The sequence below is a fragment of the Trematomus bernacchii genome, unplaced genomic scaffold, assembly GCF_902827165.1.
Source record: "Trematomus bernacchii unplaced genomic scaffold, fTreBer1.1, whole genome shotgun sequence".
NCBI lineage: Eukaryota > Metazoa > Chordata > Actinopteri > Perciformes > Nototheniidae > Trematomus > Trematomus bernacchii.
The window spans coordinates 3,859,264-3,874,148 of record NW_022987708.1 but is presented as its reverse complement, the minus strand read 5'-3'; the positions used below and the strand labels follow the sequence as shown (position 1 = coordinate 3,874,148).

Here is a 14,885-nt window from a genome sequence, read left to right as displayed (position 1 = left end):
GAAAAAAATTACAAATGGAAACCTCAACAACATCAAGGCAAGTCAAAAGACAGAAAATGGGGGGGAAGTGAAAGGAAATGTGGTAAATGTGGGAAATCACAGCATAGCAAGGAAGAAGGGTGTCCTGCAGCTAAAGCTACATGCAAGTGCAATAAAATAGGACATTGGGCCAGAGTGTGCCGAAACAGCAATAGATCAGTGAATGAGGTCACAGGGACTGTACAGGCTGAGCAGACCCATTATTTCTTAGGCTCAGTGTGCAGTGCAGAGGAGAAAGAGCAGTGGACAGTACAGCTCCAGGTGGATTCTACTCCAATGGAATTTAAAATTGACACAGGAGCTGATGTCAGCGTCTTATGTGAGGATGCATTTCACACACTCACTCCACCAAAAACACTGAAACCAGCTGACATCCCATTAGCCTGTTAAGGCTACAAATTAAAAAAAAAAAAAAAAGTTTTTTAATTTAATTTTTTTTTCTTTGGATGGAATGAATACCTATGGTGATAATTCAATGTAATACATCATTTTTATAGTCTGGTACCTGAAAAAGGTCAAATGGCACTGATGGAACCAGATGTACCCAAATGTGCCGAAAGCTTATTCCGCCTGGAACTTATTTTTGCTAAACCTCTCTAAAAAGGTCAAATTTAACTTGTTTTGCCTCAATCTTGATACAGGGTACTTATTATATGTTATAGTTTGGATTCCTAAAGCTTTTAGTCTACCATCCCATCATTCAAGGGTGGTTTTCACTATAAGTAATGTTTTTTCTTTAGGCGGAGGTAAGAATTTACCTTTTTTTACTATGTTCCATCTGAATTTACTCTGACTGAGACAAATCTATATTGATTCTGACACTTCTACATCCAACTGACAGATGTAACCTTGCTTTGATAAAAGAAATTATTCATATAACCCTTTTAGAAGTGAAGTTGTAGTCATTTGTTTTGGGCATGTCATTTTCGAGCCTGAAACCTGAAAAACAGGCTCGGGGCTTAACAGGTTAGACAGCCCAGGAGGTGAACTGTTGTGTCTGGGACGCTTTAATGCTACAGTTAGTTACAAGGGAAATAACTACCTATTTGAATCATATGTAGTCCGTGGCCAGAGTGTCAATAACCTACTCAGCCGGGATCGGTCAGTGGTGATGAACCTGGTGAGGCGTGTTGATGAAGTGAAATTCACTACCAGTGAACACCTTCAAGCCTATGGTGAGCACGGCACACTAAAAACTGAACCTGTTAAAATCCAATTAAAGGATGGGGCTCAACCATATGCAGTGCATACAGCACGTCGTGTGCCCTTCCCAATGTTACAGATGGTAAAAGAGGAACTGCAGAGGATGGAGAAGAACGGTGTCATCGAGAAGGTAACACAGCCAACTGAATGGTGTGCTCCTATGGTGCCAGTTCTAAAGAAAACCACAGGCAAAGCCAGGATCTGTGTGGACCTGAAAAGACTAAACGAGTCAGTAAAAAGAGAGCGCTACATCTTACCTACCTCTGATGAAATAACTGCAAAGCTAAGTGGTGCAACTGTGTTTTCCTCTCTCGACGCTGCAAGTGGGTTCGGGCAAATCCCACTGCACCCAGTCAGCTGTAAATTAACAACCTTTATAACACCGTTTGGCAGGTACTGTTTCAAAAGGTTACCTTTCGGGATTTCCAGTGCGCCTGAGATCTTCCAGCGGAAAATGCTAGAGACTCTGCAGGGGCTGGAAGGCGTTGAAGTCTTCATGGACGATATCCTGGTCTATGGGACATCGACAGAACAGCACGACGCCAGACTCGAGAAGGTACTACAGCGTGTTGAGTCAGCAGGCTTAAAACTCAATAAAGATAAATGCTCCCTCAGACAAAGCCAGCTACGCTTTCTGGGACATCTCATCGACCAGTCAGGAGTCAGGCCCGACCCTGATAAATCAAATCAAACTCAAATCAAGTTTTATTTATAAAGCACATTTAAAAGCGATTTTTGGTCGAGCCAAAGTGCTGTACATGTAATAAAAACACATTACTACAATCACAATAAAAGACAATAAATTACAACAGATATATATAAAAAAACAAAACACAAGGAAAAGTCAGGAGTCGTGCTCCGCTCTAACTAGAAGGCCAGAGAGAAGAAGTGTGTTTTTAGTGTAGATTTAAAAACCCCTAGGGTCTGGGCCGACCTCACATGGAGGGGCAGAATGTTCCAGAGCCTAGGGCCAGCTGCTGCGAAGGCTCGGTGCCCTCAGGTTTTAAGCCTGGTCTTGGGCACTATCAGCAACAGCTGGTCAGCAGACCTTAAAGCTCTGGCTGGGGTGTAGCGCTGGAGGAGTTCAGCTATGTAGGCCGGAGCCAGCCCATTTAGTGCTTTAAAAACAAATAAAAGGATTTTAAAATCAATTCTGAACCGAACTGGAAGCCAGTGTAGTGAGGCCAGAATTGGGGTGATGTGGTCACGCTTTTTGTGGCCAGTCAGGAAACGTGCAGCTGCGTTTTGGACTAGCTGCAGGCGTTTAATTGAGGCCTGGTCCATACCCACATACAGAGATTTGCAATAGTCCAGTCTTGAGGTAACAAAGGCGTTAATAACCCTTTCTAAGTCATTAAAAGATAAATACGACTTGGTTTTGGCCAATAGTCTTATTTTAAAAAAGCAGGATTTGACTACGGTGCTGACCTGCTTGTCGAATTTAAAAGTGCTAGTGAAGGTCACTCCAAGGTTCATGACAGAGGGGAGGATGTTTTTATTGAGAGAGCCCAGAATATCAACCGGAGAGGCTGGAGGTTGCGGTCCAAAAAAGATGACCTCGGTCTTGCTCTCGTTGAGGTTGAGGAAGTTTTTGCTCAGCCAGGATTTTATCTCTGTTAAGCAGTCCATCAACTGCTGTAGTGAGTGTTTGACATTTGCTTTGAGAGGCAGATATATCTGTACATTGTCGGCGTAGCAGTGGAAGGGAATGTTATGTTTAGTGAGAATTGAATCTAGGGGCAGTATGTACAGTAGAAAAAGGATGGGGCCCAGAATCGAGCCTTGGGGAACCCCACAGGTAAGAGGGGCTTTGGCAGAGGAGAAGGCACCTAGCTGTACTGAGAAGCTACGGTCTGTCAGGTAGGACCTGAACCATGCAAGGGCAGAGCCTGTGATGCCAGCGGACTGTTCAAGCCGTGACAGCAGGATGCTATGGTCCACAGTGTCAAAGGCAGCTGTCAGGTCTAACAGCACTAAGACAGCTGGGCTACCTGAGTCGGCGGCTAGGAGCAGATCATTAAAAACTCTTAAAAGGGCTGTTTCAGTGCTGTGCATGGGTTTGAAGCCAGACTGAAACTTTTCATAGATTCCATGCATGGTTAAAAAAGACTGCAGCTGGGCGTAGACTACTCGCTCCAGGGCTTTAGATAAAAAAGGTAGCTGGGAGATGGGCCTAAAATTTGCGAGAATGGAGGGGTCGAGATTTTTCTTTTTAAGTAGTGGCTTAACCACGGCATGTTTGAAGGCAGCTGGGACACATCCTGAGGTAAGAGAGGTGTTTATAAGTAATAAAATACTTGCACCAACTGATTCCAAAACATCTCTGAGAAGGCGAGAGGGAATGCTGTCTGAGGTGCAGTTTGTCGGCCGCAGGTGCTTGACTACATCCGAGAGAGAAGAGAGGGATACAGGCTCAAAGTGGTCGAGGACAGCAGGGCACAGAAAAGGAGCAGGATCTGGGGTAGCACTAGTGTGGGCTAGCCTAAGAGCAGATACTTTTTCAATAAAAAATGTAAGAAACTTATCACAGAGAGTAGTCGATGGCACAATAGAAGAAACATCACAGGGATTAATGAGAGTTGAGGACATTAAAAAGAACCTGAGGTTTATGGCTGTTTTTGGAGATTAACAGAGAAATGTGCTCTGTTTTGGCTGCTTTGACTGCCGTCTGGTAGTCAGAAAGGCAAGCACGAAGGATTTCTAGGGAGACATGGAGTTTATCCTTTTTCCATTTTCTCTCTGCACGCCTGCAAGCGCGTCTGAGAGCACAAGTACAGTCATTGAGCCACGGCTCTGAGAGAACTTTGGTGCGTCTAAGCGTAAAAGGAGCAACAGAATCCAGTATTAGTGTGCATGTCGAGTCAAACATGGAGATAAGCTCATCAGCATTAAAAGCACAGTTCACATCTAATTTACAGATCGGAGAAGCATTAAAAACATCAGAGAACTGTGAGGCAGTCAAGGGGTTAATCGAACGCAGACGACGCGCAGGGGCACATGATTCGACTCCTGCGGAAGGGATGGTGGTTGTAAACAGAATCGGTAAATGGTCTGAGATACGCGTTGCTGCACATATTTCATCCACAGATACAGACAGTCCAAACGATAATACTAAGTCCAAAGTGTGTCCTTTTTCGTGTGTTGGGCCAGCCACGGACTGAACGAGACCAAAAGAATCAAGGAGATTTAAAAAGTCCCTAACCAGAGGTTTGGACTCGCAACACACATGGACATTGAAGTCTCCGGAGATCAAAACACGATCATATTTCACCATGATCCCGGACAGAAAGTCAGAAAAGTCATTTATGAAATCCTTATTGCACTTTGGCGGACGATACACGACTGCGCAGAGTATAGGCGAGGCCGGGTTCAGTTCAAAAAGCTGCAACTCAAAGCTAGCATAGCTAGTTACAGGGTGAAGCAATCGGCATTGGAGGCTAGCTCTAAACACTGATGCTATGCCCCCACCATGGCCGGTGGCACGGGGGGAGCTGAAGAATGTACAGTCAGGAGGAAGAAGTTCAGAGAACGGTGTATACTCGCCAGCGTGGACCCAGGTCTCCGTCAGGAACATAAAATCCAGTTCATGAGAGGTGAAGAAGCCGTTTAGCAGGAACGTTTTGTTTGCTATCGACCTAGCATTTAGCAAAGCCATGCAAAGTTTTCGCTCCGGGCTTGCCGAAGGTGTAGTGCGTCTCAGCTGACGAAGATGTGCGTGTTGAACGCTGCGCGGGCCGGGAGCAGTCAGTCGGGCAGGAGGAGCTGTCAGATAAAGTTGAAGCCATACATCAACTGGCTCCACCAGGAAACGTCCATGAGCTGAAAAGAGTCCTGGGCATGGTGAACTACCTGGGTAGGTACGTTCCAAACCTTTCCAAAATAGGTCAACCACTGTACAAGCTTCTGAAGAGCAGGAACATCTGGACCTGGGGTCACTCACAGCAGTCAGCTTTTGAGAACATTAAGAAGATGCTGACCACGGCACCTGTTCTTGTCTTCTATGATGTGGCTAAAGCCACAGCGGTGTCTGCTGATGCCAGTAGCTATGGCCTGGGGGGGGTCCTCCTCCAGCTCCATGAAGAGGAGTGGAAGCCAGTAGCCTACTGTTCGAGGCGTCTCACAGAAGCGGAGACACGCTACGCCCAGATAGAAAAGGAGTGCTTGGCTAGCGTATGGGCCTGTGAGAAGTTTGACAAGTATCTATGTGGCTTGGATCAGTTCAGGCTGGAGACCGACCACAAGCCATTAGTGCCACTGATCAACAAACAAAGCCTAGACAACGTCCCCTTGAGATGTCAGCGTCTACTAATGAGGCTCATGAGGTACAAACCTTTAGCAGAGCATGTGCCTGGGAAGACCCTTGTTGTCGCCGACACACTGTCCCGAAGCCCACTGACACACACAAAGGAAGAGACTGACACTCAAGAAGATGTGGCATGCTATGTAGCCACAGTGATACAGGGCATCCCAGCATCTCCAACGAGAATGCAGAATATCAGAAAAGAGACAGCAGCCGACAGTGAGCTTCAGGCTGTCATCAAGCTGATTAGGACAGGATGGCCTGAATACAGTAGTAATGTTCCACTGAACATCAGGGACTACACCAAAGCGAAAAATGAGCTATCGGAAGCTGATGGCTTAGTCATACGAGGAAACAGGATCGTAGTTCCGGGGTCACTGAGAGCAGACATTTTGCAGAAAATACATGAGGGACACCAGGGGCTCTCAAAATGCAGAGAAAGGGCGAATGCATCAGTTTGGTGGCCGGGGCTCTCTGTAGACATTAAGAACATTGTCAACATATGCAAGAGCTGCCAGGAGCAGAAGCGGGCTCAACAAAAAGAGCCGCTTATTTCCACACCACTGCCTGATCGTCCGTGGAAAAGAATCGCTCTCGACCTCTGCGAACATAACAAGCACAACTACCTTGGGATTTCAGACTACTATTCACGGTATCTGGAAATACTACAACTACCATCTACGACAAGTGCCCTTGTCATCCAGAGACTTAAAACGACCTTTGCTAGGTTCGGAATTCCTGAAGAGGTTGTGAGAGACAATGGTCCCCAATTCTCCAGTGCAGAATTCCGGGAGCTGGCACAGCGGTTGGACTTCAGACACATCACGTCTAGTCCTCACCATCCTCAAGGAAACGGTCATGCCGAAAGAGCAGTACAGACCGCTAAGAGAATCCTTCGTCAGGAAGATCCGCTGATAGCCCTTATGTGCTATAGATCCACCCCCTGTACTACCACAGGAGTCAGTCCAGCAGAACTGCTAATGGGGAGAAAGATCAGAACGACGCTCCCGACACTCGAGAAAAATCTACGGCCTAAATGGCCTAACAGACAGATTGTCAAACAAAAGGACACGAGTGAGAAAGCAAAACAAGCCTTTTATTACAACCGACGACATGATGCCAGGCATCTTCCAGCTCTACAGCCAGGAGACACAGTCTCCACCAAGCTCGACAACGAGAAGTCCTGGAAGACACCAGCAATCGTCTCAAAAGAGTGTGTTACTCCGAGGTCTTACCTCATTAACACACAAGGAGGTGCAGTGCTGCGACGGAACCGACTTCATCTCCGGGCAGAACCAACTTCCCGACCTGCACAGCACATCCCACTAACACCAGCAGAGAGTGCTGTGGCGATTTCCCAGCCTGTAAGCGCCAACACACCAGAGACTGTTACCCTGAAACCGAGTGAGGTGACAACCCATACAACAACACCAGGACGGGTCCAGACCAGGGGCTTATACTACGAATCAAGATTTTCGTTTAGCAAGCTAACTTCAGGGGTTTCCGGTCCTACGAAGCTGGTTCACTTTTTAGCAGGCTAGATAACTTATTCTGAACGGCTAGCCTCCGGAGCAGGATAGGTTCCAGGATAAAAGCACTGCCTGCTGACCAATCAGAGCTCATTGTGCGGAGTTTAAAGCGATCAATTCATATGACAGGAGAAAGGAAATATAGTTTAAACTGCCGTTGCAGGAAAGACGGCCGGCCAAAATCACCGACTATGTGAACGTGAAAATGAATAGAATATCAGCTCCCATCTTCAGAGCAATCTGACTATTATAACATTAGCGTTAAGAAAGCTTACTTAAATATCTGCCACAACATAAGTAACCGGATCAAAGTAACATTACGTAGCCTACAGTCCGCAGCACTGTGAGTGCAGACGGCGATGTGTCCCATTATCATTCATATCACATGATATCACATCATAATGTATCATATGTTTCCTTATCTGAGTCAGCTTCTTGAGCCGTATCTGCCGTGCAACACTCACAGTGTCACATACTGTATGCAGAAGTATTATTTTAAGCAACACATTAAGTTGACGAAACACTCGAGTCAAATGTAATTAAAGTCAGATCCACTCGTGTCTTAGACGGGGCAGTGATATCATAAACCTGTTGATGTACGCATTCAAACACTTTTTCTTTTACCAGCTGTAGCCTATTCACCTTGCAGCTGCAACTATGTGGCTTTTATCCTGGATAAAGTGTTTAAGTCATGGATGTTTAAAGTTTAACGTCTTCATATTTGTCTAATATTAGTTGACTTTTCATTCAGGAAATATATGACGCGCTGCGCTGTCAGTACACGGCTTCTCCATGTTTGTGATTGGTCGAATGCTCCAAATACCACCCCTTTTATGTGAACGCGCACCTAACTAGATAGGACACGGCTGGCTTGAGCGATCGAGTTGATAGCCAGCGTCGTAGGACCGTTTAGCGAGAGCGTTTTTTTTTTTGATTTAGTCAACCGGATAACTCAAAACATATCCAGGATATGTTGAACTAGATTCGTAGTATACCCCCCTAGTCTGGCCGTGTCAGTAAGCCGGCCACTAGGTTGGACTTGTAGACAGGAGTGTTTTGGGTGTTTCACAATGACCTTTGGGGGTGAATAGAAGAAAAAAACACCTATGGCCTTTGGGGGGGAGAAAATGAATAGGGAAACACAGGTGGACTCTGAGTCTGCTGAATTTTGAGTTCTGTTTATCGTGAATGTTATGTACAAATGTGATATTACTGCTGCAATGTTTAGAAAAGAAAACTTGCATCTTGAATTTTATTTTGTTACAGCACTACTGAAGGTATTGGTTACCCATCTTTATTAACATAATCTGTGAAGTTAACCTGTATTCATAGGACAATGAACATTTGTTATCACAGTTTGACTGTTGTTTACTATTACAGGATGATGCTCTGACTAATCGGTCAAAACTCTTTACAGTTATTTAAAATTAAATAACTAGGAAAAAAGGGGAGATGTCACATATGCATACAATGCATACAGAGTTAAGGCTGTTACGACAGTGTTGCGACATGCTTTACGGCATGCGAAGGACTGCTTTACTTCAGAGTAAGCCCGCGAGTTGTCATGTTGCTGCCTACTGTAATATCTAGACTTACTGTATAATAAACCTGAGTCGTGAAAGATACTCGACCCTCGATCATTCTACAGATATGACATGTGTTAAAGCCATGAATCAAGTTCAACCGGAAGCTGGAAACTGAATCAGACTTAGCGAAAGTGAAAAATATTGGTGACACGCAGTTCGTCTCGTTCCAACATGTAATGGAGATCCGGACAGTATTATTCCGAAACGACATTGTGACAAGTTTTAGAGTATATGATTCAGTAGAGAACGCATGTTCCTTTTTATGAATGATCAACTTTGCATAATCATTTAGTAAGTGGAAAAAAACATATTTTTCATATAGCCTAATATAAAAAATTACACATTTGCCTCAGGGGGCTTTACAGTGTGTGCAGCATATGACATCTGTCCTTAGATCTTCACAGCATCAGATCCCCAAATTAACAGGGAAAATACAGGAGAAACCTCGAGGAAGGAAGAGGAGGACCCCTCTCCCAGGATTGACAGACTTGCAACAGAATTTGTGCGGGGACAAAAAGATAGTACATTTACAAACAATCCAGATGTTAAAGATCATGTGTGTATATATAAAAAGGGAAAGACCTTTCACCTAGAAAAGCCAGCAAAGAGTACTGAGCCAATCTTCACTGCATGTTTTCACTACCTTTGGTAAATAAAATGAGTCAAAACTCTTTTAACGTCACTTTCTATTGAAGGCGACACTTTGTGGGTTTAGCTCTTGGATAAGTAGGAGGATGTGGATGTACCCGAGTCTTAATTAACCAGTTTGTAAAGGTTACAGCTCATTTTCCCTTAACGCCGGTCACATTTCAGAGATTCGCATCAGCTGTGAGTCTGCATGTGACACAGGCTCGTGTCAGAACTTAACATGAAGCAGAAGAGGATACACGCGAGTCAGAACTACAAATGTTAGTGTTTATTTTTTGACATTTGCAAGTGAAAACACACAGCATTATGAAAAACAACATAAAAAGTAGATTACATATGGACCTCTTCTAACGACAACACGAGGAAACCAACGTTGCGACAGAGGCCGGTAAGACTGCTAAAACATTCAAATGCCTTTGCAATCCTTTGGGTCAGAGTAACAAGATATACAGCAAAACCTGCTGCACTTCAACAGGTTTTCATTAGTACAACTTAACACATTACAATAATGTAATTCTATACACGGTATTAGCTGCCATGACAAAATGTGTTGGCAGTGTTCTAGAGGTTGCATACAACCAAATGCATAAAGTATGCACAAACAATTCCTCTATAATTATTTCATCTGTTGTGAAAAAAGTGGTAAAAATCAATCTATAAAGCCTTGAAAAGACATGGCTAAATACAGTACTGGTATTGACATTGTTCATTTTCTGTAATCTCTGGGCTCCTCTCCCTCTTCTTTGAGTAGACACGTGCGTACCAGAGCCTCAGTGACGATGTACGGGTCGCAGTTGGCTGACGGACGGCGGTCCTCGAAGTAGCCCTTCTTGTCCTGACCCACGGCACGGGGGATGCGGATGCTGGCGCCACGGTTGGCCACGCCTGCCGAGAACTCATCAATGCTGGAGGTTTCGTGGCGTCCGGTGAGGCGCCTGGCGTTGTCCAGCCCTCCTTTGGGGTCGTAGGCACGGATGTGATACTGGTGTCTCTTCGCCAACCTGTCGATCGACTCCTCAATGATTCTGTAAAAAAAAAAAACAGAATTAGAAACGCGCTCAAAACTGAAAATTCTCACCAGTTATTAATTATAAAACCAAATACTTACTTTAGTCCGCCATCCTCGCGCATCTCCTTTGTGCTAAAGTTGGTGTGGCAGCCAGCACCATTCCAGTTCCCTGTGATTGGTTTGGGGTCAAAGGAGACCACCACCCCGAAGTCCTCACACACTCTGTGGAGGATGAAGCGAGCGATCCATAGATGGTCCCCCATGTTGATACCTTCAGTTGGTCCAACCTGGAACTCCCACTGGAACACAACGAAGACAACATTAATGACTGATGCTAGTTTAAAAGTGGCAAACTGATAAACAAGACAAGTTATTACCTGAGCTGGCATGACTTCAGCGTTGGTGCCACATATTTCGACCCCGGCGTACAGACAGGCTCTGTAGTGCGCCTCCACCACGTCTCTCCCGTATGCCTTATCTGCTCCCACTCCACAGTAATAAGGCCCTAATCAGGTGGAAGGAAACCAAATATTAAGAATCACCAAGTTATTATATTTCAATAAACAACGAGACAAACTCGAGACGCAGAACTCACCTTGGGGACCTGGGAAGCCGTTGGAGGGCCAACCGAAGGGATGTCCGTCGGTGCCCAGGAGAGTGTACTCCTGCTCCATACCGAACCACGGGTGGTTGTTATCCACCATGCTCATGATCTGTTTACAGGTATTGCGCAGATTGGTCTCTGTTGGAAAAACAACGATTTAGGATAAGCACAAACACAGGGAAGCTTGAACTACAACACCCAGGCTCCTTCTGATCTGCTCACCTGCCGGCTTGCGGTTGTACTTGAGCACCTCGCAGAGCACCAGCTTGTTGGGGTCTCTCCTGAACGGGTCCCTGAACATGGCGGCGGGGATCAGGAACATGTCGCTGTTGGAGCCCTCTGACTGGTAAGTGCTGGAGCCATCAAAGTTCCACTCTGGAAGTTCTAATACATTTTTTTTTTTTTAAATTAAATTAAATCAGTATATAAATTCTGAAAAATATGTTTGGTTACGGGTTGTGTTGATCATATTGGATGCTTGAGCTTACCCTCTATGGTCTTGGGTTCAGAATCCAAAGTTCTGGTCTTGCATCTTAGTCCCTCTCCAGAGCCATCAATCCATATGTACATTGCTTGGACCTTGTCCCCTTGAGGGAGGTCCATGTAATGCTGCTTTACAGCTTTGCTCAATTTTGAACTTGTTGAGGTGGCCATTTTCTTGACCAAATCCTACAGAGTAAAGAGAACAGAGCATAAGCCAAACACAGGGGAGCCACTATCACGGAGTACAACATGTACAACCAGGAGGATGTCATTGAAAAGGCCCTTTTAACCAGAAATTGTACAACAGAATGTCACTGACAAGGAATTATAATTTGTAAATGTACCAATGCTCATATGAGACAGACTAATCAACATAAACACAAACCTACACTACACAACATTTATGAAGGATTTCCGTCAACATCGTAACATGACATAACAGGTAGAAACAAAGGGAAAGTTTCAGCAGCGTGCAAACAATGATCCTCGGCATAAACCAGCAGCACTAGAGAGTGAATCAGGAGACATCTAGAGCCCTTACCTTGGGTTAAGTGTAGGAAAATATGAGAAGACGATCAGAGCCTGTGGATGCGTAGTCTTTGAGAAGGTCTCTATTGTTTTTCATTCCTGCCTACCTCACTCACTGTTCCACGCTGCTTTATAGCGCTGAGAGCATTTCCCCCGCCTCTGATTGGCTGACGGACAACGTGATCAGCCCGTGGTGAGAGGATGCAGCACGGAGACTCCATTCACTCAACAACAAAGCATCCCCGCGGAGGAGCTTTAACTTCTGATGACCGTTCATCGACACGTTTGAAGCATGATGAAGCCCACTCTATCAGAGATTAAATCAAACTGTTTAAGATGTGAAACTCAGAGAGAAAGAGACACTTTACACTGGTATCGGTGTAAACATGCCCTCTAGCGACTAAATGTGATACCTATAACCAAAGCAATTCCCAGAATGTAGGAAGGGCTTGCATAATATTGAATAAAAAACATGCTGTCCTTTAGGCGTTCACACAGGACAATGAGTACCAAAGTACAGAAAAATACATGTAATAAGATTAGATAAACCTCTATTGATCCCTGTGGGGAAATCCAGGTGTTTTAGTAGCAACAGGAATAATATACAGGGCAGGTAAGAGTTCTCAAGGATAAACATGAATAAACATAAATAATGTAAATATCAGTATATAGTAAAGTATCAACAATATAATTAAATTAAGCTTATCATTATGTATGATATGGTATATGAATACCATATAAAATAAAGACATTTTAATATATTAAAACAAGTACACATCTATCGTAAAACAATACTTATTTAGCAGCGTTGTCAAAGTTAGTGAACATATCCAACGTATATATATCACATATATATATATATAACGTAAATAAATTAAATGAATCTTGGATTATTTTGCTTTGTACAAACTTACTTTGAAGTTTTTTATGACAATCGTTGTGATACCTTGTTGTTGTAGATGGAGACATTTGGGGTAAATTGTTCTCAGAAATCAAAAGCAAGAAGAAAACTGAGAACCGACATATATGAAATGTGCTAAAATGTCATCAGAAGGAGCATAAAGTAGAGGGTAACTACTGAAATAAATGTCAAACTTTTATATTGGCAACAATAACAATACATAAAATATGACTTTAAATCTGATATAATCCACATTATACACATGCTGTTTTAAAGCAAGCTATAAGCAAATAAATAATGCATTTGTAACACAAAAACTTCTCTACTAATATTGAAAGGTTTATAGCGTACTTCATTTCCTTACTCCCCTAAACGTATTAAACGGTTCAGTGAATCTTGCAACAGTATAAACGCATTGTCAGCAAAAATCATCTTGTAAACTCAATATTGTTTTATTGGACAATTATGGTTACTACATTTGAATTGTATTAAACTACTAATGGGTAGTTTAGTATACATCATGTTATATAAGCTGATCATATATTGAACATTTAAAGTGGACCTATCATGCTATATTTGAATAATATAGTGTAGGACCATACCTATATAAGGCATATTTATACTTTTTTTTTTTTCAAAATACCAAACAGATCGTGCATTTTAGCCATGCCTCATTTTGCTCAATTTGACATTTTTTAGCTCTGTTTTTGCAAGGGCTGATTCTGTGAGAACAGCACCATCTACAGGCCTGGCATATGTACTACAGCGTCTCCAGCGCTTTCGAACGGCAATGGCCGTGGCTGTCTCCTCCTGATTGGTGGAGTTGGCCCAATAGCCGTAGCGCCACCGTCCTGACGTCAGGACAGTGTTCAAATCTGGATCAGTTTTTATCAGATCCGTTGCAGCCCCTTTTTTAGAGATTTGGGTATGGAGGAAAATAGAGAGGGTTGTGTTTTCTGACACTTGGTGAGTTCCCTGGAACACCGGGGACACATATTCATGTATAAAAGACGTACAAAAGTGCATTTTGCATGATAGGTCCCCTTTAAATCAGCAAATAAATGTAGTGCAGTAAAAAATATAACATTTTATTAAAAAAATGTAACCTCTGAGACTGAGTTAAAGTACATCAGTATTATCAGATATGTACTTAAAACATTGTAAACTATTTTATTATCAATATTGGTTCATATACTGTAACATAGCATGTAGGCAGCAGTTGACTGAAATCTCAAGGGTGTTTGAGGTTGAGATCTTCTAAACTTCTGTATACTGTTTTTCAGTTTAATAAATAAGAGAGTGACATATTACAGTGTTTAATCCTACTGTTTAATGTAGGTTATATTATTGATCAAACGTAGGTATCCAGTATCTTAAAGGACAATTAAAAACAAAGATACACATAGGAATTGACAATAGTAAAGTGATAGACTAGCTACCAGAACTACATTAAAAAATCTTTAGATATTGAGTGTGTGCAAATAATGCAGCGTTATATGACCCTTAGATGCATAAGTGGGTATTTTTTGACCCGGTGAGGTGGTTTTCTTAGAGTATCTTTGTAATTACATTATTTTAAACATGTTTTGGATATCATGCCATTCAATTTTTTTATTTACATTTTAAGAAATTGTAGTTTTTGTATTACTACCCCAAGCTTCCATAAGTGGGTCAAAAATGACGTGCGTTTTCTATGGAATTACGTTTTCTTTTTCAAAATGTAAAAAAAATTCAAAAATTCAAAATAGTGAAAAATTGTGAACCAAAATATAATACTAAATATTATACAAGTGATTTCTCTTAACCAAAATGACAAAAATGGCATAAAAACACATATTATTCTAATACGGGTCCTTTTTGACCCACTTATGGAAGAGTGTAGGGTCCAGTCACTCGTGCATCTAAGGGTTAACAGTTCAGGTAATGCTAATGTTAGGTGCAGGTAATGTGAAAAGTGTGTGATCAAGAATGCAAATAATACCATCATGCAATCAAAAAGTAAATACCTGGAGAAACTACAAAATATTTATTAGATTTGTGGTGGTTTCAAAGCAT

General features: G+C 42.8%; 1 protein-coding gene across 1 annotated transcript; it reads right to left on the bottom strand.

Annotated features, from left to right (window-relative positions):
- Window positions 1-9,551: 9,551 nt before the first annotated feature.
- Window positions 9,552-12,075, bottom strand: glulb (glutamate-ammonia ligase (glutamine synthase) b). The gene is made up of 7 exons (XM_034140802.1): window positions 11,943-12,075; window positions 11,407-11,587; window positions 11,141-11,302; window positions 10,910-11,056; window positions 10,692-10,819; window positions 10,414-10,613; window positions 9,552-10,330 (listed from the first exon to the last, which is right to left on the bottom strand). Exons 2-7 carry the CDS (start codon window positions 11,570-11,572, stop codon window positions 10,012-10,014), a joined length of 1,122 nt encoding a protein of 373 aa, XP_033996693.1. The 5' UTR covers window positions 11,573-11,587; window positions 11,943-12,075; the 3' UTR covers window positions 9,552-10,011.
- Window positions 12,076-14,885: the final 2,810 nt, after the last annotated feature.

Bases quoted from the DNA above. Each gene is read 5' to 3' on its own strand.
- glulb (XM_034140802.1), bottom strand. From the start codon at position 11,572: ATGGCCACCTCAACAAGTTCAAAATTGAGCAAAGCTGTAAAGCAGCAT. The intron at 10,820-10,909 runs GTGAGTTCTGCG...CCACCTGATTAG, and splicing joins CGGCTTCCCAGGTCCCCAAG to GGCCTTATTACTGTGGAGTG. The intron at 10,614-10,691 runs GTAATAACTTGT...GTTGTGTTCCAG, and splicing joins CTGAAGTCATGCCAGCTCAG to TGGGAGTTCCAGGTTGGACC.